The sequence below is a fragment of the Rhinoderma darwinii genome, chromosome 1 (genome assembly GCF_050947455.1).
Source record: "Rhinoderma darwinii isolate aRhiDar2 chromosome 1, aRhiDar2.hap1, whole genome shotgun sequence".
NCBI lineage: Eukaryota > Metazoa > Chordata > Amphibia > Anura > Rhinodermatidae > Rhinoderma > Rhinoderma darwinii.
This window is the reverse complement of record NC_134687.1, coordinates 220,746,510-220,772,654: the sequence shown is the minus strand read 5'-3', so window position 1 is coordinate 220,772,654 and position 26,145 is coordinate 220,746,510. Positions and strand designations below refer to the sequence as shown.

Genomic DNA, 26,145 nt, shown 5'->3' with positions numbered 1-26,145 from the left:
AAAACAGACATGACTTATTTATTTAGGAGCATGGTTTATGCCCAAAAAATGTCCAGTTGCAATTGTGTCTATTTTTTGGTGGTTATGGTACAATACCAAGATCAATCCTAATTTCAACAGCATGAATATGATATCTACTAAAGTTCTCTGCAGTCCGTTCTCCTTCACTTGAATAGGGCTGAAACTGAAATCCCAGGCACAGCTGCTATGGAGGTTTAAGGTGCTGTGTCGGGTAAACGATAAAGAGGCCGCGGCCCCTTCAGTCAGCTGATCGGTGGGGATGTTGTGAGTCGAATCCACACCGATCTAATATTGATGACGTTTCTTAATGATACGCTATCAATAAAATAATATCCCGGAGAACCCCTTGTCACGTTTTATGCCTCCCGCAACATTTTATTTTCTGTTTAACGAAAGTATTGTACCTGGCATTGTTCAATAGTTTTGCCTTATTCCAGGCTTGCCTCATGTTGGACAATAAGGTGTGCGCAACACAAGAGATACACATTGGCAGAACACAGCTGTACAATAAATGTTAGTACATGTGTCGCAATATGTAGTTTTGACTTTGTTACACCAATATAAATAATAGAAGAAAGCCCCTTGCTGAATGTAAAAAAAAAAAAACAACGTACCAAAAGTAGAAACCGATGCTTTAGATTTTTATTAGGCTGAATACAACCATACTGAGGTCCCTCATTATAAATAGTTCCTGTGGGATCAAAGAAAGGAACATATCCATCTTTCCCAGTGCAGAGATAAACCTTCTCCAGCTGGAGCTTGTATGCTGAATTCAGGTTCTGGTCTGGATTCCAGAGTACTCTTCCATACAGAGTTTGGCCTATGAAGAGATTCGATGCTTAAAAGTCGGTATGGTCATGTAATCGTACCTATGTAATATACATTATAATTTAAAAAGCAACCTAGAACTTAATAATCTTTACAGTAGTATAGAGATGCAAAAAAGAAGAAGAACATAGGTATGTGGTGTGTAGGTGAGATACATAACATTAGATAAGTGTAGTTTCTTGAACATTCTTGGAAAATCTTTTTATAGCTACCTTTTCTTTTGGTGTTTCATTAAATTACATTAATATATCATCTAGGCTGAATCTGCTATTACCTTTAATATACTGTCGGGTCTTAAAAAAAAACTCTATCAATTTTTTTTTTCTCATGCCCAAATTGAGATCACACCAACAAATTTCTCTGCTAAACTTATAGATTATAAAATATTGATAAAAATTTCAGTTGGACAACCACAGGCCTTGTTTCCCCTCTCTTCAATCTCAGTTGGCTTTTAGATACTGAAAAGGCCTTTGATAAATTGCAATTTCTGAAAGGGGTTGCCCGCTTTGGAGAATTGCTGCTTGTTAGTAGTATCTCTTTATCCCCATCAATCGCTGTAATCTGTGGGGAAACCTGCCAGTAAGGATTACATTTCCTTTCAGAGCCAATCACAGGGGTAAGAATGCATTATAAAGTGCCAATTGAAAATGGGTTGTCTGTATAATACAGGACAGGTCCTCCAGTGCGAGAGACACTCTTTGTAAATACTTTCCACTCTTTCCAAGAGATAAAGTTAATCAGAGGACCTAATAGGGTATATGAAAATAAGTTTTTTTTAAACCATTTAACATTTCCCTTTTGCATTGAAACTTTGGCAAGGTGTGATGATTAAGTGTTTAACCTCCACCCCAGAATGCGGGAGTCTTGGATGTAACAAACAAACAAAGAACAGAAATCATTCCTCTTTTACATCTTGGCATCACCTAAGAAGGCCATTCTACTTCACTCACAGTGAAACTATTTATGAAAATGTTAACATACTGTATCTGATGTGCAATAATTGGTTAGAGGCCTGCCTCTTCAACAATTTCTCTTGACTTGGACATCCGTCATCGCTCTGTTATGAATGTACGCGGTTGCTTTTGGAATACTACATGGTTTACTGGAACAATCTCCAGTGTATGGGATTTCTCTTTCCCCTTCATAAATCAAATTATGTTTCCCAGATTTCTTTCCTTGCCACCATCCAAATCTACATATCCTCTTTCCCCACCCTCAGCACATTGACCCTTTACACTGAAGTCACGAGTTATGGACTCATGACTACTCTTACCCCTTCTGATAAAAAAAAAAATACTTTACCTTTGGAGAACGCCCCTTTATAATCCATCTCCGCCAGAGACATCTCAGTCTTTGTTGGGTCCATCAAGAAAATCTTTTCATTGTTACATAGCTGGAATTCAGTGTTTAAAGAATATACAACAGGAACTGGACGGTTAGTCTGCTGAAAGGCGATGGGAATGAGAAACCTGAGAAGAGAAATATAACGTAAGATCAAATATAACTCAGAAAAGGAGATGCTACTGTTTAAAACAACAGGTTACAAACAAAATTAGGTTTTGGAAACCCAGCAGAGTTTTAATTTTGTTGAAGGACATACAGTGCGTATGTAGTATACACTGAATAGCCACTTTATTAGGGACACCAATCTACTAGCACGTTGGACCTCCTTTGGCCTTCAGAACTTCAGCAATTGGTCATGGCATAGATTAACTAGGTAATTAAATCTTATTTTCAATATTGGCCCATGCGGACAGGATAGCTTCTCGCAATTGCCGCTAAAGTGTCCCACCATAGAGTAAACAGCTGCCACAATGCTAAGGTAATACTATTAAAATGTTTAACCCCTTAGTGACTGCCAATACGTCTTTTAATAACAGTCACTAGGAGGCCTTGCTCAGATGCATACATCTTTTCGATACATTCGAATAAGCCCGGCACAGCTGCGATTAGAGCTAACTTGACCAAAGCCGTTTAACTCCTTAGATGCAGCGGTCGCTGTCGATCGCGTGCTGCCAATGGGTTGCTCCCATGCCTGCCATGGCTAGATGCCTATTAGGCCATGCCAGGGGCACGGCCTAATAGATTTCCTGTCAGTTTCACAATGACAGGCAATAATGCTGTTGTATACCAAAGCATTATATAAGCGTTTAAAAGATTGCATAGTGAATTCCCCTAGTGGGACTAAAAAATAATTAATGTGCAATAAAATGTAGCACAGAAAAAAAAACATAATTTTTTTTTTAAAATTTCCCATTAAAAGTGGTTTTATTTTGTCAAAGTGTAAAAAAATATATATGTAAAAGTACACATATGTGGTATCGTAGTGACGGATAATAAAGTTAACACATTATTAAAACCGCAAGGTGAATGCTGTAAAAAACAACCGCAAAACAACGATGGAATTGCTTTTCTCCATCTCCCTTCCCTAAAATTTTTTATAAAAGTTAATCAAAATGTTCCCTGTACCCCAAAATAGTACTAATGAGAACTAAATCTCGTCCCGCAAAAAAACAAGCATATGGTTAAATCGATGGAAAAATAGGAGTTATGGCTCTTGGAATTCGACGATGCAAAAACAAATTATTTTCTTTTTAAAGTGTCATTTATTGTGCAAAAGCAGTAAAACATAAAACTTTAAATATTTGGTATCACTGTAATCGTATCGACCCATAGAAAGAAAGGTAACGTGTTATTTAGGCCACACATGAATGGCGTAAATTTAAAACGCAAAAAATATTGGCAGAATTGCTGAGGTTTTTTCTCCCAACCCTCCCAAAAAAAAAAAGTTAATAAATGTTCATCAATAAACTGCATGTACCTCAAAATAGTGCCATTGAAAAATACAACTCATATCGCAAAAAAACAAGCCCTCATGCAGCCAAGTTGAATGAAAAACAGAATTTTTTTGAGTACTAACCGTAAAATCTTTTTTGTCGTCCAGTTCATTGGGGGACAAGGACCGTGGGTATATGCTGTTGCCAGTAGGAGGCTTGGCAGTAAGAAATGAAAAAGTGATCCTTCCTAAAGGATATACCCTGTCCTGCCTTATTCAGTCTGTCCGCAAACAGTACGAGAAGCAGATACAAGTTAAAGAAAAAGGTATGGCAAACAATAGAGGAGAATCCCTCAAACTGACAAGCATCAACAAAAAACCTTGAAAACCCAATTGGAGGGAGCAGTGTCCATCAATAAACTAGACAAAAAAAACAACCTGTTTTTTAGTTCATAACATTGGGGGACAAAGACCTTGGGACGTCCTAAAGCAGTGCCCAGGTGTGGGAACAGAACACAGGACATGGTCATCTATTTCACAAATGCTTGCAAGATATTGCTACCCAGGGAAGCGTCTGTAAAGCAAAGGTGTGCATCTGGTAGAACTTGACAAAAGTGTTCAAAGAAGACCATGTGGCAACCTTGCACAACTGAAGGGTAGAGGCCTGATGGTGCACAGCCCAGAAAGCTCCAACCGCTCTGACAGAGTGGGCTGTGACCCGAATCTGATTAGCCTCGCGAACAATCATTCAAATCCAGAAAGCGACAGTGGCCTTAGAGGCAGACCTCCGTGAGGATGAACAGGGAATCCAACCTCAGGAAAAAAAGCAGTGATAGAAAGGTCGTGGAGGGAACATTCCCTCAGATGACTGGGAGACGGACAAAAGGACGGCAAAACTATGTCTTAATTCATGTGAAAAGCCAAAACAACCTTAGACAAAAGAAGGCACCGTGCAAAGTACCGCCTTGTCCTGATGAAGAGTCAGAAATGGAGAACGGCAAGAGAGAGCCTGCAACTCAGAGACCCTCTGGATGGAGGTCACCATAACCAAAAAAACACTTTCCAGGACAGAAAACAAAGGGAGATGTCGCGCAAGGGTTCAAAGGGAGCCCACTGTAAGACATCCAAAACCAAATTGAGATCCCAAGAGGGGATTGGAGCGAAATAAGGCGGTGCCGCATGAGCCGCCCTCTGCAGAAAAGTCTTGACATCAGCCTTAGATGCCAATGGGTTACCGAAAAAGATGAAAAGTGCAGACACCTGCCCTTAAGGGAGCTGAGCGCCAAACTCTGATCTAGACCACCCTGCAGAATGGAGAGAATTCTGGTTAGAGAAAAAAGTAAGGGGGGGAAGCTTGCAAACCTCAAACCAACGAAGGTAGGCCTTCCAGGTACTATGGTAAATACGGGCTAAAAAGGCTTCCTAGCCTTGAACATAGTGAGAGTAACACTCTCCGAGAGACCACAAGCCCTCAGAATACCGGCCTCAACAACCACGCACAGTTAAATGTAGCGACCTTAAATGATGGTGGAAGAGAGATCCCTGAGAGAGAAGGTCGGGACATCGGCCAATACGGACACGAAGTCCGCGTACCTACAATGACTTGGCCAATCTGGGGCTATTAGAATGGCTGGAAACCCCTCTGCCTTGAGCATTGGAGGAGCCACGGCAGGAGAGGCAGAGGAGGGAATACATACAGGAGACTAAAGGCAGTGACCATGGCGCCACGAGAGTATCCACGGCGAAGGCCTTTGGATCTCGTGCTCGGGTGATGAAGCAGGAAACCTGGTAATTGAACCTGGAAGCCATCAGGGCCACATCCGGGTGACCCCACCGGAGACATATTTGGTCGAGGACCACTCCCTGGGATCCACCTTTTCACAAGAACTTGAGCTCCTTCCCAAGCCAGAGTTTTTTGCGGCCTCAGCCATTGCCGCCACGCTGCAAGTGCCACCCTGGTGATTTAAATGAGCCAAGGCCGTGGCACTGTCCGATGGAACCCGCACCAGGTGTCTGGACAGTGACGATGTCCAGTGTAGCAGGCAAAGACAAATGGCTCTTAATTCCTCAAGGTTTATGGAAAGGGAGGATTCCTATGGAACCCACAGCCCCTGAGCCGTAAGGTTCCGGAAGGTGCCCCCCCCTATCCCTTGAGACTAGCATCCGTGGCGTGGACGAGTCAGTTCAGTGGAATGAAGGAACGGCCGGGGAGTAGATCCACCACCGAAGCGAGCGACGGACTTCAAAAGGAAAGATGAGCCTTAGGTCCAGATGGTCCAAAATTAATTACGGCGCCTGATGAAAAGGGCACGCGTGGAACTGCAATTGAGGTCACCATGGTCCCGAAGGAAAACTCTCACAGATCAAATGTCGAAGGCGACGCCCAGGAACACAATCTTCTGGTAGGGAGACAGGCAAGATTATGATCAGTTGACCATCCAAACGAACTGACTCAGGGTGTCCAGAGTAATTTGGAGCGCCGTCTTGTTGTCCTCTCTGGAGGGAGACTTGATCAAGGTGTCGTCCAGGTACGGGGTGACTGACACCCCTGTGGAGAGAATGAGTGCCATAACGAAAGGACCGTAAAGACTCTTGGATCCGTGGCCAGACCGAAGGGAAGGGCCACGAATTGGTAAGGATGGGGGCAGTGCTGCAAAGCGCAGGAATCACTGGTGAGTCTGGAAAAAAAGTAACGTATACGCGTCCTTGATATCCACTGAGGAAAGAAATTCCCCGTTTCATGGAAGCAATGACAGATCGGAGGGATTCCAATGCGAAAGTGACAGACCCGAACATGTGCGTCGACACGCTTGAGGTCCAGAATGGGCCAAACCGAGCTGTATATCAGTACTGTAGAACAAGACATGGACTGCACATTCACAATATATACTTTGATCTATAGCTGCTAGGCAAAAAATTTATAAACGTGAACATGAGGTTCTTTGTTAACATTTTTATCAAATTGTATAAGCCCACTTGCCACTTCATGGCGACCTCTTTAAAGTGTGTCCCTACTCTATTAGTTGCAGCACCGAATGGCAGCCACTGCAACTCCACTCCCGTAGAGGGAGCAACCCAGAGGCACAAAAGCACTCATGCTGCCAGGCCTAGCCAAGCCAACTTGGTTCTGAGCCATGTCTCCCCATAAGTGCAGCAATACAGCAACAGATACCACCACACATTACCACAACATGTGAGCAGATTGAATAAGCTCAACCATTCCATGCGCTCCTAGTGGCTAACAAGAGCAGAAACACTTATGAGGTCATTCCCTAATTAAAATCACCTGGGTCAAATGTGTGGAGCGCTGGTACCAAGGAAAAACCCCCAAAAAAGGGGGGTACACTGCATAATATTGTCAGTACTATAGAACAAGACATAGACCGCACATCCACAATATATACTTTGATCTACAACATGTGAACAGATTGAATAAGCTTTTTTAGCACAACAAAAAGGTTGGAATAGAAGCCCCCGAAACTTTTGGGTTAAGGGTAGGGAAATGACAACCACTTGAAGGAGCAGAGAGTCGATTGCTTGAATAAAGGCGGCCGTCCTGGAGGGGGACTGTGTAACAGCGGACTGAAAGAAATGTTAGGGACCAATTGCAAGCCTTATCAGACCAAGCTGTGAGCCAGGTAGTCCGGCGGATAGCAACGGAAGAGGCAGAGGCTCAAGCTACCAGACGGGCAGCCCCACACAGATACTTGGGACGCATTGGAGAGAATGTACAACAGATCCACCAGTTCATCCTCCAGAGAGGCCCGGGAGAAGGGCATTACAGAGTTTGTGCATACATTCAGTGATAGCTCTGCTAACCCAGAGGCAAAAATCGAGCAAAGGGCACAGCCAGAGGCCACAAAAGCGGTTTTAGCAAAAGGAGTCCACACAGCGAACCAGAGGATCTTTGAAGGAAGTGGAGTACGCCATAGGCAAAGTAGTAACTTTGGCTAGACAAGAAACAGGAGGATCTACTGCCGGGGACATAACCCATTTGGAAGAAATCCCTTCTGAAAAGGATAGAAGACATCCAGACGGCTAGCGTGAGAAAACTTCTTGTCCGGGTATTTCCATTCCTTAACCCCTTTAGGACACAGCCTGTTTTGGCCTTGTGGACACAGATGATTTTTGCAAATCTGACATGTGTCAATTTATGTGGTAATAACTCCGGAATGCTTTTGCCTATCCAAACGATTCTGAGATCGTTTTCTTGTGACATATTGTACTTTGTTAGTGAAAAAATTTGGTCGATAAATTCAATTTACATAAATTAGCATTTTACTCAATTCAAATGTATTTACTTGTAAAACAGATAGTAATAGCACACAAAATAGTTACTAGTTAACATCCCCCATATGTCTACTTTATGTTTGCATCATTTTTTTTCACGTCCTTTTATTTTTCTAGGACGTTACAAGGCTTAGAACTTTAGCAGCAATTTCTCATATTTTCAATAGGCCATTTTTTCAGGGACCAGTTCAGTTCTGAAGTGGCTTTGAGGGCCTTCTATATTAGAAAGTCCCCATAAATCACCCCATTTTGAAAACTGCACCCCTCAAGCTATTCAAAACCACATTCAGAAAGTATTTTAACCCTTTAGGCGTTTCACAGGAATTAAGGCAAAGTAGAGGTGAAATTTACAAATTTCATTTTTTTTGCCGAAATTCATTTGGAATAAAAAAAAAAATCTGTAACACAGAAGGTTTTACCAGAGAAACGCAACTCAATATTTATTGCCCAGATTCTGCAGATCTAAGAACTATCCCACATGTGGCCCTAGTCTCCTAATGGACTGAAACACCGGCCTCAGAAGCAAAGGAACACTTAGTGGATTTTGGGGCCTCCTTTTTTAGGAATATATTTTAGGCACCATGTCAGGTTTGAAGAGGTCTTGTGGTACCTAAACAGTCGAAACCCCCCAAAAGTGACCCCATTTTGGAAACTACACCCATCAAGGCATTTTTCTAGGGGTATAGTTAGCATTTTGACCCCACAGGTTTTTTTGCAGAATTTAGTGGAATTAGTCTGTGAAGATGAAAATCACCTTTTTTTCTTTGGAAACATAGAATTTTTTCATTTTTACAAGGAATAAAGGAGAAAAAGCACCCCAACATTTGTAAAGCAATTTCTCCCGATTACGGCTTTTATTAACTTTTTTTTAAACTTTTTACACTTTCTTTCTTTTACCTGCAGCTCTGATCACTGCTAGAATACATTACACTACCTAGGTAGTGTAACGTATTCCAACTGTCAGTGTGACGTCACAGTCACTCTGAGGGTATGTGCACACACACTAATTACGTCCGTAATTGACGGACGTATTTCGGCCGCAAGTCCCGGACCGAACACAGTGCAGGGAGCCGGGCTCCTAGCATCATACTTATGTACGATGCTAGGAGTCTCTGCCTCGCTGCAGGACAACTGTCATGTACTGAAAACATGATTACAGTACGGGACAGTTGTCCTGCAGCGAGGCAGAGACTCCTAGCATCGTACATAACTATGATGCTAGGAGCCCGGCTCCCTGCACTGTGTTCGGTCCGGGACTTGCGGCCGAAATACGTCCGTCAATTCCGGACGTAATTAGTGTGTGTGCATATACCCTGACAGTAAGTCTACGCTGGTCCTCATAGGCTTCCATACATGGCAGACCCGGAGGCCGTTGCCTGGCCTCCGGATGCTATCACAAGCATCAGCAGCCCCCACAATTGCATGGGGGCTGCTGATGTGCTATAAACCTCCAAAATGTGGTGATCGCAATCGAGCGCCACATTTAACGGGTTAATTGCTGATCGGCAACACTGGAGTGTCAGCTGTCGGGGACAGCTGATCTCCCAGTTCCCGATGCACACCTTTTCGCCGACAGTGTGCATCGGGAACAACTCAGTGACTTCCTGTCACTCTGACAGGAAGCCTATCAGGACCAGCCGAAGGTTGGTCCTGATGGGCTTCCGTCCATGGCAGACCCGGAAGCCATTGTTTGGCTTCCGTTTGCCACACTAACTATCGGCAAACCCCGCGATTTAGGACCGGGGTCTGCCGATATGCTAGAAACCCCTAAAATTCGGCAATTGCAACCGATTGCCGAATTTAAGGGGTTAATTTGCAGAAATCAAGGGGTTAATCAGCGGCAAAGGACCACTGGCCGGCAAGAGAGGAGTGTCAGCTGTCGGCGACAGCTGACCTCCCGGTTTCCGATGCACACTGACGCCGACAGTGTGCACCGGAAAAAACTCAGTAACTGTACGTCCTCGCGCGGGACGTAACCTCCCGCAACGACGTACAGTTACTTACTCGTGCGGGTAGGGGGTTAAACACAATACCTTCAAGTTCCAAATGGGCTGGAAAAACGGATGGGGAACGTTGAGGCTGAAGAAAAGAAATGGAGACAGTTGAAGGGGAAGGAGCAGAATCAGTGACCTGTAAGGTATCCCGGACAGCTCTAATAAGTACCTCCACCAAAGTGGGGAGAGGGGTAGAATTCTTGCCAACTGAATCCCAGTCGGAGTCAGTTCGCCCTCCAACAAAACCACTCTAGGGGGAAAGGAAGCACCGGACCTTACCTCTGGTCGGGGAGGCGAGACAGAAGATGATGGTGAAATTTAAGGCAGGCGGAGTGGATTTGGTTCACTTTCGGAGTCTGCCACAAGAGGAAGACAGGAACATAGAGTCCAAATGAGGATGGGCAGAACAGGAGGTCGAGTAGACATCCCGCCCAATGTGGACGGAGTGATGTTTGCTAGAGTATCAACAATTATGAAAAGAGAATGGGCCCATTCTAGATCCAGTTTCACCATATCAGGGGTGAGCAATACTGGAGGTGGCAGGGTGCAAAAGTCGCAAGCATTTGGCCAGTAGGTCGGCATGCATCACATAAGGAAGTAGACTGACCACAGGCAGGGAAATTTAGTATTGCACTTGGACCATGCATAATAAATTATAAAGCTTGTCTGGTGTGAGGGTTCTCCCTTAGGGTCAGACATGGCAGTAGAGGGGGTTACTATACCACACACTATACTAGTGGGAGTGAAGAAAGAAATAGAATCACTCATGACTGTTTAGAAATAGATACTCCTCTTTAGAGAGTAACGGATTCCTTCAGCTAGTTCAACTAGGATAAGCACACAATCTTACAGGAAGTAAGCTCAGTGACTGAGGCTAGGGCACTTGTAGGGGAAATAGAGAAAGGCCAAGGGCCGTTCCTACCCGGTTTCAGAGTGTCTGATGTCCCTCCTGAGGCAAAGATGCAGCAGCAAAGGTCAGGAGGTCCTGTGTCCCCAGCAGCATCTGTCCAAATGGAGGAGAGACAGAGAGGACACATAGGCCCCGAGAATGCCGTGATTGGCTGCTGGCATCATGTGAGGAGACTAGCCAATCAGAGGAGGTGCCTGAGTACCCATTAGGGGATAGTAAAAAAACAGCGTGATGGAGAAGGGAGGGCCAGTCCCTGTTCTTGTATTGCACCCGGTCTTGTACCGCCCCTGCTCTTGTAATATGTCGTAATGGGGCCGGCTAAAGTGAAGAACATGGTGCCGTCTGCATCAGGATGTATGTAAATGGCGCCCAGAGCAAAAAAGTGCCATAGAGCTCCAAATAAACATGCAGTGTTACATCCTTTACTAAGGGGACACTGGTGGGAGAGTGTGAGAGGTGCTACATAGGCTGGTGGGTGACAGAGAAGCTGACCTTTTCCAACTTTTCTTCATAGCCAGGTTGGACAATTTTTTAATATTACACTGTGCACCTGCCAAGGAGGGGACAACAGGGAGACTATGTCAAAACTGTGTTCCACCTTTCTTGCTGAGGATGGAAGAAAATAAAAAAAAAAAACTTTGGTAGAGATTCTACTACAATAGCAGAAGAGTCTGCCTCCTACAGACACTAAGCTGAGGCTTAATAGCTTAGTATCTATGGGCAGGATATATCCTGTAGGAGGAGCCACTTTTTCAATTCTTAGTGTCGAGTCTCCTAGTGGCAACAGTATATACCCACGGTCTGTGTCCCCCAATGTAACGAACAGGAAAATAAAAAAGTTATCTCTATTTGAAACCAATGATAAAAAAAACTGCAAAAATTGCTTGGTCATTAAGGGCCAAAATAGGCCGATCATTAAAGTGTGAATTACAGGTATCAGAGGACCCAGGGTGTGCCAAGAAAACATTCCCCACACCATGACTTCACCTCCACCAGCCTGAACTATTGACACCTGACAGGAAGGGTTTATCGCTTCATGCTGCTTGTGCCAAATTCTAACCCTCCTATCAGCATGGTGCAACAGAAGCCTGGATTCATCTGACCATTCAATGCTTTTTCTACCGCTCAGTGATCCAATTTTTGCTCTCATTTGCCCACTGGAGTCTTTTCTTGTTTTCCTTGGACTGCAGTGACACAAACTGGTCGTCTGCTGTAATAGACCATCCATTCTAAGGAACGACGGACGGGTTGTGCATTTGGACACAATAGTTGGAGCACCAGCTTATATTGGGCTGCAATTTGCTTGACTGTACACCACCTGTTCGGCAGAATATTCTTGACATCCTCCACTGAACCCTTTGTCGGATCCTCTTTTGATGGATGATTTCACACCATTCTTGGTATACTCTCGACACTATTGAACGAGAAAACCCCACAAGGTGTGCAGTTTCTGAACTACTGACCCCAGCTTATCTAGTACCAATGACCATGCCTCGTTCGAAGTCACTCAGTACGCTCGATTTTTCCATTCTAAAGTGGATTCACACTGTAACTGATCCACGGAAAACGTGCTCATTTGAGTTTATGCTGCACTGTGGGGGTCACGTTTCTAATTGCATGTGTCTCTAATAAAGTGGCAATTCAGTGTAGTCGAAAACTGCTTACAACTAAATTCATAGCAAACTGTAAACACACACAGGCTTTGTAAAAACACCCACACCATCTAAACCATCACTAGACAAGGGCAAAAAAAAACAACTTACTGACCTTTCTGGAGCATGGGCTGTGCAGGCCAGAGGTTTATCTCCGGGGTCTACCCATGACTGTGTTGGTTGCACAGTGCAGGGAATCAAGTATATTGTATATTCTCCAGAATAGTCTTTTCTGAAAGTAAAATTAGAATTAATAAAAAAGTATAAGCTTTGCAAATTGATACTCTCCTGAGCTGTAACAAATAATTGTTTACAAAACATTTGCCATGACTTCTGTACATTTGGAGAATTCAGAGAATAATTATGTTCATCTTAGGCTCTGTTCACAGTGGCGTCATGGGTTCTGTTCATAACAGTACAGCTATGACCGATTGCAAAAAGATCCCAATGAATCCTGACAGATCCTATTGACTTATAATGGTCACAAAAAATATGGGTGTACAGCATCCCAATGGCCAATGATGAAATGATGTGGTGCATGCCTCCTTGTCGACCTGGTCAGTTTCCTCCACATGTATATCCAATGAAAATAATAAAATAATGGAGCATAACTCACTTGGTCAAAAGAAAAAGTGGATTTAATCTAGGCATGCTAAAACACAGCCTTTTTCAGGCATGCCAAACACTAAGGGCTCATTCAGGCGAGCGTAATACTCATGCGTGTGCTGTCCATTGAAATAACAGACAGCACATGGACCCATTCATTTCAATGGGGCTATTCAGACATGCACGATTTTTCACGCAGCGAGTGTCCGTTGCGCGAAACTTACTGCATGTTCTATATTGGTGCGTTTTTGCGCACCTTGTCGCCCATTGAGGTCTATGGGTGCGTGGAAAAAAAAGGACCGCACACGGACAACATTAGTGTGCTGTCCATGTTCCACGAATCAGTTACAAAGAAATGCAGAGAAATGTAAAAAAATAAGAAGTGATTGCACGTACCTGAAAAACACAATGCCACACGCAAAGCACACTATGCCATACGCAGTGTTTTTTACACGCGCAAATCGGACAAGCTCGTGTGAATGTAGCCTAACACAGTGCACCTATATATACGCAGTAATGACATCATCAAAGTGTGACAAGTGTAACATCAAAAAGTTTCATCAGTAAGTTCAAAGGTCAAAATAGCTACGTGAATTATACAGAACATCATATCAAACATTGAATTGAGCCACTCACCATCATTTTAAATCATGATCCCGTAGGTAGGATAACTATAAATCCTAACACCAAAGTGTACTCATATTTGGGGAACCGTATAAGTGGAAACGCATAATGATGAGAGAAGTGTGAATGTCCGGTTAATCAGTATCACACCAGTTATCTATGCATGCTAAGGAAATAACCAGTAGCAAACATGTTTCTATGGAAACATCCAACACTTCCTATGCAATGATTAAACAATCTAGCGTTACTATGTCAATTAGAGGCTTTGTTTAGGAGGCGAAGATCGTAGCCAATATAAGGATCGTACGCACATAACCATGTTGTACAGGGAGTTTATGACAACAACCATATTGCTCAGTATGTTCTTAAAATGGAAATCCCGATGGCAACAAATCAATCTGTCTCATTTAGGCTAAGGTCATGTTGGACTGGTTATATTATACCTTAATCATAAAGCTTCTATATAGGGGGCGTATATTACTGTGGTGTGCACATATATCCCTCGGACGCTAGGTTACATGTAAACTTACTGGTAAACAATTATTATTGTGTCAGTCAGGTTTCTATTAGGGTTCCGTTATTTTTGGCCGAAAAGCGCTGCGGACTACAATATTCTTGCCGCCAAAAATACCAGAAGAACCCCTGATGGAAAGCAAATAACGCAAGCGAACGAAGCCTTATTATGCTGGTTATGCTATTATGTATCTTCTACCTGCTGTATGAGCTGGTAGCTCTCCACAGCTGATATGGAGAGTCAAATGTCTGTGCACTCCACAAAGGCTGAAGGTCAAACTCAATGCCTCCCAAATGGTCGGGTGCCATAATACGAGATTTCATATCCGGAAGAGTGTGATGCTCCATGACAAACTGACCTATAGAATAAATAAAATAATGTCAATATTTCTTAATTTTTAAAAATGTCCCTAACAAATAAATTATTTTAAAAACTTGAAATAGTTTTTGTAATTAATATGTGAAATGTATTCTTAAGAACATCAGACTATACAGTTACCCCTTTAGGACACAGCCTGTGTTGGCCTTGTGGACACAGATGATTTTTTCAAATATGACGTGTCACTTTATGTGGTAATAACTCCGGAATGCTTTTACCTATCCAAGTGATTCTGAGATTGTTTTCTCGTGACATATTGTACTTTATGTTAATGAAAAAATTTGGTCGATAAATTCAATGTTTATTTGTGAAAAACGTCAAATTTTTGCGGAAATTTGCAAAAATGTGCATTTTTCTAAATTTAAATGTATTTGCTTATAAAACAGATAGTAATATCACACAAGATAGTTACTAGTTAACATCCCCTATATGTTTACATCGGTTTTTTTCACGTCGTTTTATTTTTCTAGGACGTTACAAGGCTTAGAACTTTAGCAGCAATTTCTCATATTTTCAAGAAAGTTTCAAAAGGCTATTTTTTCAGGGACCAGTTCAGTTCTGAAGTGGCTTTGAGGGCCTTCTATATTGGAAAGTCATCATAAATCACCCGATTTTGAAAACTGCACCCCTCAAAGTATTAAAAACCATATTCAGAAAGTATTTTAACCCTTTAGGCATTTCACAGGAATTAAGGCAAAGTAGAGGTGAAATGTACAAATTTAATTTTTTTTGCCGAAATTCATTTGTAATAAAAAAAATCTGTAGCACAGAAGATTTTACCAGAGAAATGCAACTCAATATTTATTGCCCAGATTCTGCAGTTTTTAGAAATATCCAACATGTGGCCCTAGGGTCCTAATGGACTGAAGCACCGGCCTCAGAAGCAAAGGAGCACCTAGAGGATTTTGGGGCCTCCTTTTTTTAGGAATATATTTTAGGCACCATGTCAGGTTTGAAGAGGTCTTGTGGTACCTAAACAGTCGAAACTCCCCAAAAGTGATCTCATTTTGGAAACTACACCCCTCAAGGCATTTTTCTAGGGTTATAGTTAGCATTTTGACCCCACAGTTTTTTTGCAGAATTTAGTGGAATTTTAGTCTGTGAAGATGAAAATCACCTTTTTTTCTGTGGAAACATAGAATTTTTTACAAGGAATAAAGGAGAAAAAGCACCACAACATTTGTAAAGCAATTGTTCCTGATTGTGGCAATACCCCATATGTGGTAATAAACTGCTGTTTGGACCCACAGCAGGGCTCAGAAGGGAAGGAGCGCCTTTTGGATTTTGGAGCGCAGATTTTGCCTGATTGGTTTTCAGTGCCATGTCGGGTTTACAATGCCCCGGAGGGACCAAAACAGTGGAAACCCCCCAAAAGTGACCCTATTTTGGAAACTACACTCCTCAAGGAATTTTTCTAGGGGTAAAGTGAGCATTTTGACCCCACAGGTTTTTTTGTAGAATTTAGTGGAATTAGGCCGTGAAAATGAATATCAACATTTTTGTCCACTAAAATGTTGAATTTTTCACAAGAGATAAGAGGAAAAGCCGCCCAACATTTGTAAAGCAATTTCTCCCGATTACGGCAATATCCCATATGTGCTCATAAGTGTTTTTTTATTAGTAATTAACCATTTCAGGACTGATCCTTTTTTGCTTTTTCATTTTCGTATTTTACTTCCCGCCTTCCAAGAGCCATAACTTTTTTTATTTTTCCGTCAGTAGAGCGGTGTGAGGGCTTATGTTTTGCGTGAGGAGTTGTAGTTTCTATTAACACCATTTAAAGTACCATAAAATGTACTGGGAAACTGAAAAAAAATAATTTGCGGGCTGAAATTGGAAAAAACGGATTCCTCCATTGTTTTTGGGGTTTTGTTTTTAAGTCTTTCACCGTGCGGTAAAAACGACAACTTTAGTTTTATTCTGCGTCTCAACGATTACAGTGATACCAAATTCATATATTTTTTTTTTATATTTTACTACTTTTACAAAGAAAAGACTATTTGTTAAAAAAAAATAATCACATAATATCACATTCTGACATCCAGAACTTATTTATTTTTTTGGTCGATTGAGCGGTGTGAGGGCTTATTTTTGGCGGGACGAGCTGTAGCTTTTATTGGTACCATTTTATGGTAAATACATCTTCCTGATCACTTTTTATTACATCTTTTTTAGAGCTAAGGTGACCAAAAAACAGCGATTTTGCCGCTTTAAATTCTTTATTTCTTACAGCGTTCACCGTGCGCAATAAATTAAGTTTTACTTTATTCTGCGGGTCGGTACGATTACGGCGATACCATATGTGTATAGTTTTTATTTTAAGTTTTGCAGCGTTTGCACAATAAAATGAAGTTTCTATAAAATAATTTATTTTCTTAGACACCCTATTCTGAGCCGTAACTTTATTTTTTAGTAAAAAAAGCTGTGGGAGGTCTTGTTTTTTGCGGGACGGGATGTAATTTTTATTGGTACTATTTTGGGGTAAATGCGACTTTTTGATAACTTTTTATTCTATATCTTGGGACGAGTGGTGACCAAAAAATAGCGATGCTGACATAGTTTTCCGTTTATTTTGTTTGCGGCGTTCACCATGCGGAAAAAAGAACATTATAGTTTCATAGTTTGGGTCGTTACGAACACGGTGATACCAAATATGTGTACTTTTTTTAACGTTTTCATTTTTTTCCTATAATAAATGTCTTATTATAGGAAAACAAAAACTTCTATTTTTACACTTTTATAAAACATTTTCATTAACTTTTTTTTACTTTTTACACTTTATTTTTTTTACCTGCAGCTCTGATCGCTGCTAGAATACATTACACTACCTAGGTAGTGTAATTTATTCCAACTGTCAGTGTGACGTCACAGTCACTCTGACAGTAAGGCTGGGTTCACACGACCTATTTTCAGACGTAAACGAGGCGTATTTGGCCTCCTTTTACGTCTGAAAAAAAGGCTACAATACGTCGGCAAACATCTGCCCATTCATTTGAATGGGTTTGCCGACGTACTGTGCAGACGACCTGTCATTTACGCGTCGTCGTTTGATAACTGTCAAACGACGACGCGTAAAAATACAGCCTCGGCAAAAGAAGTGCAGGGCACTTCTTTCAGACGTAATTTGAGCCGTTCTTCATTGAAGTCAATGAAGCACAGCTCAAAATTTACGGCTGTCAGAGAAGCCTCGCAAAATGCGAGGAGGACCAATTACGGCTGAAACGAGGCAGCTGTTTTCTCCTTGAAAACAGTCTGTCATTTCAGACGTAAAAGCCTGCTACCGTGTGCACATACCCTAAGTCTACGCTGGTCCTCATAGGCTTCCATACATGGCAGACCCGGAGGCCGTTGCCTGGCCTCCGGATGCTATCACAAGCATCAGCAGCCCCCACAATTGCATGGGGGCTGCTGATGTGCTATAAACCTCCAAAATGTGGTGATCGCAATCGAGCGCCACATTTAACGGGTTAATTGCTGATCGGCAACACTGGAGTGTCAGCTGTCGGGGACAGCTGATCTCCCAGTTCCCGATGCACACCTTTTCGCCGACAGTGTGCATCGGGAACAACTCAGTGACTTCCTGTCACTCTGACAGGAAGACTATCAGGACCAGCCGAAGGTTGGTCCTGATGGCCTTCCGTCCATGGCAGACACGGAAGTCATTGTTTGGCTTACGTTTGCCATGCTATCTATCGGCAAACCCCGCGATTTCGGACCGGGGTCTGCCGATATGCTAGAAACCCCTAAAATTTGGCGATTGCAACCGATCGCCAAATTTAAGGGGTTAATTCGCCGAAATCAGCGGCAAAGGACCGCTGGCCGGCAAGTGTGGAGTGTCAGCTGTCGGCGACAGCAGACCTCCCGGTTCCCGGTGCACACGGTCGCCAACAGTGTGCACCGGAAACAACTCAGTAACTATACGTCCTCGTGCGGGAAGTAACCTCCCGCAACAACGTCCAGTTACTTACTCGTGCGGGTAGGGGTTAAAGGGGTTGTCCCACAATTAAATATTAGATATCTCTGTTAGATCGCACAAAATATAATGATTTGTAAATTGGAAGCATTTTAAAAACAAATTCCTGTGTCTAGGTACTGCTGTTACATGCTTACTATGGCGCCCTCTGGTGTTCTTTTGATTCCATCTCAGGTGGTTCACCTAACGTGTCTAGTGTTGGTGAGAAGACGCTTCTAGTGCACGGATTCTTATTGGCTGGCCAGCACAATGGCAGGAATCACTCCAGCAGCCGTGTACAAGAGAATCCAGGCAGTCGGACTGAGCTACTGGGCATGTGTGACCAACTGCACTGGACGCATTACTAGACGTTCTTAGAGGAAATAAGAAAAAAAACACCAGGGGGTGCTGTAACAAGTATGTAACAGCAATATCAATACCTAGGAGCATTTTTTTTGAATGATTCCAGTTGCCAAAAGCTATGTTTTGTGTGATCTAACAGAATTTTTTTATATTTAATAGTGGGACTCTTTTAGTTAATAATATATTTTTAATACGTTTGTATATATGCTATTTATTTTAATAATTATTAATGTTTTTCAAGAAAATAAATCATGGCTGGAACTACTGTATGGTCAAACAATCATTACAATAACCACTAAGGAACTGACAGTTTACAGGACCTATTTACATGGGTAAACTTACAACCCACTTTGTGACAAAAAAAATTACCTCTGAATTTAGCATGGGTTTTAAATTCAATGACCAAACGACCATCCTCCCGAATATATATTCTTATGATCTGAAGTCTGGCGGATAGGACACTGTCTGTCTGAATTCCTGCATGAAAAAGCATAAGAAGTTGTTGGCAAATTCATTCAATTCAATAATTTAAATAGTCTGACAAGGTATTGATCGGCAAGTAAAAAATGTCTCAGTATTTTCATACAGCCTCACTTTCCAGTCTGGCATTTTTAGTATAATAGTTTGGAAGACTGAAAAAAGACATAGGTCCATCCAGTTCAGTCTATAACCCTGCAATGTTGAACCAGAGGAAGGTAGAAAAAAAAACAAAAGCCAATTTTCCTTATCTTAGGGAAAAAAATTCCTTCACGACTCCAATTTGGCAATCAAAATAAATCCCTGGATCAAAACTCATCTCCAGTAATCTACTAACAATAACTTGTAATATCATTTTTTATAAAAGATGCCGCATTATTATAAGCCAGCAGGGCAGCTTACCAGTTCTCCAGAGGACGGTATCATAGAAGAACGAGAATTCCATCTCTGTGTGGTGCTCCAAAGAAGCCCATCCCCTTGGTGCAGTGACATAAATGTAGGACACATACAGAGGAACATGAACAGTCAGGAAGGACTGGGCCGAGTCTCTCACCTGCAAAGGATTAATATGTAAATTAAATAGAAATGACATAAGCAACAAAGACATTGTAGACAAATATTTCCACTACACTTTATTGTATTCACAAACACAAGTATAAATGCCCTTAAATTGCATAAGACCAGCCATAATTTGTATTCTTCAATCATCCAATAGATTGTGAAAAAAACTTACGACCCATTTACTTGGGCCAATGATCGGGCAAATGCTCGTTCCAGACCATTGGCCTGTGTAAACATGTCACGATCACCTAAAAAAGGAACAAATGCTTATTTGTCGGCTGATCGCATCTTTTATGCAGCCTATAAAATCATTGATGGTGGCAGAATATCTCCCAGTGTATACAGGGGATGTGCTGCCAACAATATGCAAACTGTATGGGGAGCAAGCGATTGCATTAAGGATTGTTCATCGCCATACCGTTTGCATCAGCCCGTGTAAAAGGGCTTTTAAACGAACGTCGATTGACTTTTTATATCGGAAATCGGCGCTCGTTACGGGCAGAAATCTATTTTCACACCAACACACATTCACTCATGTACACCATCAGTCACCATGTACATGTTAGAGACCTTTAGTTACGTAGAGACCTTTTTATCAACCACTGTATATGTATCGAGAATAATAAACTACCCGCTCTAAGCCAGGCTGCTATATAAAAAGAAAATCAGTGGACTTCATAGAAATAAAAAGACTTTCAAGTCATAAAACTGTAGATATCGGTATAGATTCCTCCAAGGGTTAAGACACAACAGAATCAAGAACTCCTAATAAAAACATTGAGGAATTTAATATATGGATTGAACATCTATGTGAACTATGAGTGTTTTTATCTTGCCAATAATCCTTATGAGGCCAGGTTTATACACACAGTTTTGAGGCAATTTTTGGCTCAGTTTTTTCATCCAGGACATACATAGGAGTGGACACAAAAGAAATGAGATGCATCAGCCTTTTCTTTACACCTCTGCTTCCTTTTGAATCCACTTACAGCTTTGGCAAAAAAAAAACAAACAGCCAAAAACGACTTCAAATCTCTAGTCTAAGGCCAGGATCACAGAAACAGCTTTGATGCAGTTTTTGTGGCAGTGTTTTAAGACCAACACAGGAGTGGACACAAAAGAAAGGAAATCAGTCTTTTTCTTTATACCTTTCCTTCCTTTTGGATCCACTTCTGGCCCTGGCTAAAAAAAACTGCCACAAAAACTGTGTGTGTGTGATCTTGGCCTAATGAACACTTTGATTTGATCATAAAGCTTGTGTTACCTTCACTATACATTACTATACTATTACACTATGATCTTGTACCAAAATCTCTGGTAAATATTCAGCACCTGAAAATCAGCCGTCACAGCTCCACCACAGACATCAATGAGTTCCGTCATGTCATAATATGCATCAAAAGTCCAAATGCAACTCTTCAGATTCAGGTGTTTGTACAATTGAACTGTCTTTGGTTCCCTGACATTGGGATCAAACTGATAAGGGCGATCGTAACCTGGACCAACCGCAATACTGTCATAAGTAACATCATCGAGGAATCCAGCTTCTGCAACAAACCAAATATAAAGGAAAAATGTCATTGCAGATTTTTTATTATAATTGTACTATGTAACTTTCACTGTGCATACAACTTAAGTGTGTATATGCTTTAAAATCTTCTATTTTTGCATAGTTGTTACGCTTGAATGTTTCAGATCATCAAACTACTTTTAATATTAGACAATGATAACCCAAGTAAACACAAAATGCTGTTTTTAACCCCTTCCCTCTTTGGCCATTTTTGACCTTCCTGACAGAGCCTCATTTTTCAAATCTGACATGTTTCAATTTATGTGGTAATAACTTTCAGAATGCTTTTACCTATCCAAGCGATTCTGAGATTGTTTTCTCGTGACACATTGGACTTTATGTTACTGGCAAAATTTTCTCGATTCATTGAGCATTTAATTGTGAAAAACACCAAAATTTAGCGAAAAATTTCAAAAATTTGCATTCTTCTAAAATTTAAATGTATCTGCTTGTAAGACTGGCAGTTATACCACACAAAATAGTTGCTAATTAACATCCCCATATGTCTACTTTAAATTGGCATCGTTTTTTGAACATCCTTTTATTTTTCTAGGACGTTAAAAGGCTTAGAACTTTAGCAGCAATTTCTCACATTTTCAAGAAAATTTCAAAAGGCTATTTTTACAGGGACCAGTTCAGTTGTGAAGTGGCTTTGTTGAGGGCCTTATAGATTAGAAACCCCCAATAAGTCACCCCATTTTATAAACTTCACCCCTTAAAGTATTCAAAACAGCATTTAGAAAGTTTCTTAACCCTTTAGATGTTTCACAGGAATTAAAGCAAAGTAGAGGTGAAATTTACAAATTTAATTTATTTTTGTAGAAATTCATTTTTAATCCATTTTATTGTAACACAGAAGGTTTTACCAGAGAAACGCAGCTTAATATTTATTGCCCAGGTTCTGAAGATTTAGGAAATATCGCACATGTGACCCTAGTGTGCTAATGGACTGAAGCAACGGCCTCAGAAGCAAAGGAGCACCTAGAGGAAAAAGAGTGGAAATCCCCCAAAAGTGACCCCATTTGGGAAACTACACACCTCAAGGAAATTATCTAGGGGGATATTGAGCATTTTGACCCCACAGGTTCATTGCAGAAATTATTGGAAGTAGGCCGTAAAAATGTAAATCAAAATTTTTTCAAAGAAAATGTATTTTTATTTTTAAAAAGCTTTATTTTCACAACTTTTGTTGTACAAAACACGTACCAATATACAAACAACACAAAATGAAAGACATTCAGAAAGGCACTAGCACCAAATAGAAATGTACATATTTACCATCTCCGAAAGCCAGACTGAATCAAAACTAACATCACTCACAGTCATCCTTGTGCAACGACCCCCCCCCCCCACACACACATCTCCGTCACTCTCAAGTGATCATTAAACCGCAGTGTCAAGAGTCTCTAACCACCTGGACCAAATTTTCCCGAATTTATCTGGACATTTTCTGCTTAAGTATAACTTTTCATACATAGGTATATATTTAGTAGGGTCCTTCCCCGGTTTCAACACCACCACAATAAGTGCCTCCCTCATAGATGCCGGCAAAAAACCCAACTCCAGAGCACTAGAATAGACGTCCCGAAGTCTCGGAGCCAAAACATCACCATTGGCCCTATACCACTCCCCCCCCCCCCCAATCCATCAAGTCCCGGAGTTTTACCCGAGGGCAAGGACTGAATAGCGGCCTCTATTTCCTCCACTATAATCGGGCTATCTAACTCAATGGCCTGAGCAGCTGACAGACATCATAAGGGAAGGGATTGTAGAAAACCCTCTATAGCACTTACCGGACCACAACATTTTGAACTATATAGTGCAGAATAAAAATCACGGAAGATCTTATTGATTTCCTTCGGGGTAGTGCAGATCACTCCGTCTGAGGAGAGAACAGATGGAATGGACACACAGGGACGCTCTGAACGCGATAGATAGGAATGGTAAACTCCTGGCCTATCACCAAACTCAAATACAGATGCTTCAGTAGCTAGCACTCATTTCTTAGTCTGCTCAGTATGCAGAAGGAGCAACTCCCTTTGGGCTCTTGCCCATTGAGTTTTGGTGTCAGATTGGGGGTTCGCAATATAGGCCTGCTCAGCCTTTTGGACCTCACACGTCAGGAACCTCTCTTTGGCCCTGGAGGTTTTCCTATATTTAGCCACCCCAGCAATAAATGCTCCTCTTACTGTAGCTTTGTATGCATCCCACACAACTAACGGGTCTGGGTGAGAGGAATTGCTGTTCCAATAAACTACGTGAGAGGCCGAGACCTCCGACACCACTTCAGTGTAACCAAGCCACGCTGAATGTAACCTCTAGACTTTAGAGTCAATGGGTGGACCAGTGGAAAATGTTAAAAGAAGAGCCGAATGATCAGATATACCCCTGGGAGAAATAGTAATGGAATTAACTGCAGGCAAAAAATCCCCCGAGGCCATGGCAAGGTCAATCCTAGAAAAGGTTGTATGAGTAGAGGAGTAATAAGTGTATAATCTGTCAGACGGAAATTTCCAACGCCATACATCAGTGACATGAAATGCAGAGGACCAGGAATTAAGATAAGCAGAAGCCTGGTCCGCCCCTCCCGTACAATCCACCCGGGCATCTGGTACCGCATTAAAGTCACCCATTCACAAAACCGGAATAACCGGAAATTCTGATAATTTCTTAGCCACCAAGTCTAGCAGTGCAGTATCCATAGATGGGGGAACATATAAGTTAACAATATTGAAAACAGACCCATCAATCGAGCAGTGCATAATAATATACCTACCAAAATGATCACAGGCCACCTGCAGCACCTCCAGACACAAACTTTTGGCTATTAGGAACGATACTCCACGTGAATAATTAGAGTATGAGGAGTGATATCCCCTCTCTATCTAGGCACGTTTAAGAGCCAGTACCCGTTGACCGGTTAAATGAGTCTCCTGTAAACATATGATATGTGGGGAATGCTATTTCACAAAGTTAAAGGAAAGAGCCCTCTTAAATTTAGAGTTAAAGAGGCTCTGTCATCAGATTATCAAATCCCTATCTCCTATTGCATGTGATCGGCGCTGCAATGTAGAGAACAGTAACTAACATTTGTTTTTTTGAAAAACGATAATTTTTGGCCAAGTTATGAGCAATTTTATATTTATGCAAATTAGCCTTTCTAATGGACAACTGGGAGTGTGTTTTCTCTTATTTCCAACTGGGCGTGTATTATGTTTGTAACATCTGGGTGTGTTTACTTGTTTTACTAGCTGGGCATTGTGAATAGAAGTGTATGATGCTGATTGGTCACAACGCCCAGCTAGTAAAACAAGTAAACACGCCCAGATGTTACAAACACAATACACGCCCAGTTGGAAATAAGAGAAAACACACCCAGTTGTCCATTAGAAAGGCTCATTTGCATAAATATAAAATTGCTCATAACTTGGCCAAAAATGATCGTTTTAAAAAAAAAACAAAAAAAACTTTACGGTTATCTACATTGCAGCGCCGATCACATGCAATAGGAGATAGGGATTTGATAATCTGGTGACAAAGCCTCTTTAAGCCCCGAACATTCCAACTTAGTATCTGAATTGAAGCCATAATGCATCCAGAGTTGATACAGCAGCCCGAGACCACAGGCAGACAGGAAACCTAGCAGGAGGGAAAGCCTGAGCACAACAATCACACACCCAGACAGCCACATTAGCATAGATAACAGTACCAGGGCCGCCATCAGGGGGGTATTACTGGTACTCCCGTCAGGGGCCCGGCCACATGGATGAAGTAAAAGGGGCCCGCCGTCACCCCCCCTCGCAACGCTCACGGGCCCCCCCTCGCAACGCTCACGAGCCCCCCCTCGCAACGCCCGCGGCACCCCCCTAGCGACACCCCCCTAGCGACACTCGCGGCAGCCCCTGCATACCTGTTGTAGCTTCACTGGACGGGGAAGATGCAGCATGTGCTGAAGCTGCGTGTGGAGATCCCGCCCCCCAGCTCCTCTACACTGCCGACCGGACCTGCAGGCTGGTGAGTATGTTCCCATATCCATCCTGATTCCCATCCCCCTGACCCCATTTGTAGATTGTATAAAGTTGGTTAAAAAGTTTTTTGGTATTTTTTCGTTTTCCTAGCGTTTTTTTGCCGCGATTTTCGTAATCGCGGCAAAAATGGCGCAGTTTTGCCGCGATTATATAAAAATCGCAGCAAAACCGCGTGATTTGTGCCGCAATTACGAAAATTGCATAAAAAAAAAGATACAAAACATGAAAAGTGCTGTTAGGCTATATTCTCACAGTGCGGTCAAGTCCCGTTTTTGCAAAAATTGTGGCAAAAAAATGGGATTTCACCACACTGTGTAACTAGACTAAGGCCTTATTCAGACGGCTGCATTCGGTCCGTGACATACGGAGCGTGTATCGGCTGTATCTCACAGGCTGACCACAATTCATGGAGCCGGACTCCTAGCATCATAGTTATCAGTGTTGCTGGGAGTCCCTGCCTCTCCGCGGGAATACTGTCCCATATTGTAATGATGCTTTCAGTACGGGACCGGGGACACTATTCCCACGGGAAGGGAGGGACTATGTTCATAGATAACTGTGATGCTAGAAAGCCGGCTCCCTGAACTGTGGTCGGTCCGGG

The 26,145-nt window shown here is 42.1% G+C and overlaps 1 protein-coding gene across 1 annotated transcript in view; it reads right to left on the bottom strand.

Moving 5' to 3' along the window:
* Nucleotides 1-26,145, bottom strand: part of FRAS1 (Fraser extracellular matrix complex subunit 1) — a 457,569-nt gene that overhangs the window by 2,996 nt on the left and 428,428 nt on the right. The window contains exons 66-72 of the mRNA XM_075861759.1: nt 21,279-21,493; nt 19,788-19,938; nt 19,278-19,385; nt 14,414-14,573; nt 12,587-12,703; nt 2,152-2,318; nt 636-841 (exon numbers count right to left, since the gene is read on the bottom strand). Of these exons, the coding sequence (XP_075717874.1) occupies nt 636-841; nt 2,152-2,318; nt 12,587-12,703; nt 14,414-14,573; nt 19,278-19,385; nt 19,788-19,938; nt 21,279-21,493 (1,124 nt within the window). The remainder of the gene's footprint in view (nt 1-635; nt 842-2,151; nt 2,319-12,586; nt 12,704-14,413; nt 14,574-19,277; nt 19,386-19,787; nt 19,939-21,278; nt 21,494-26,145) is intronic.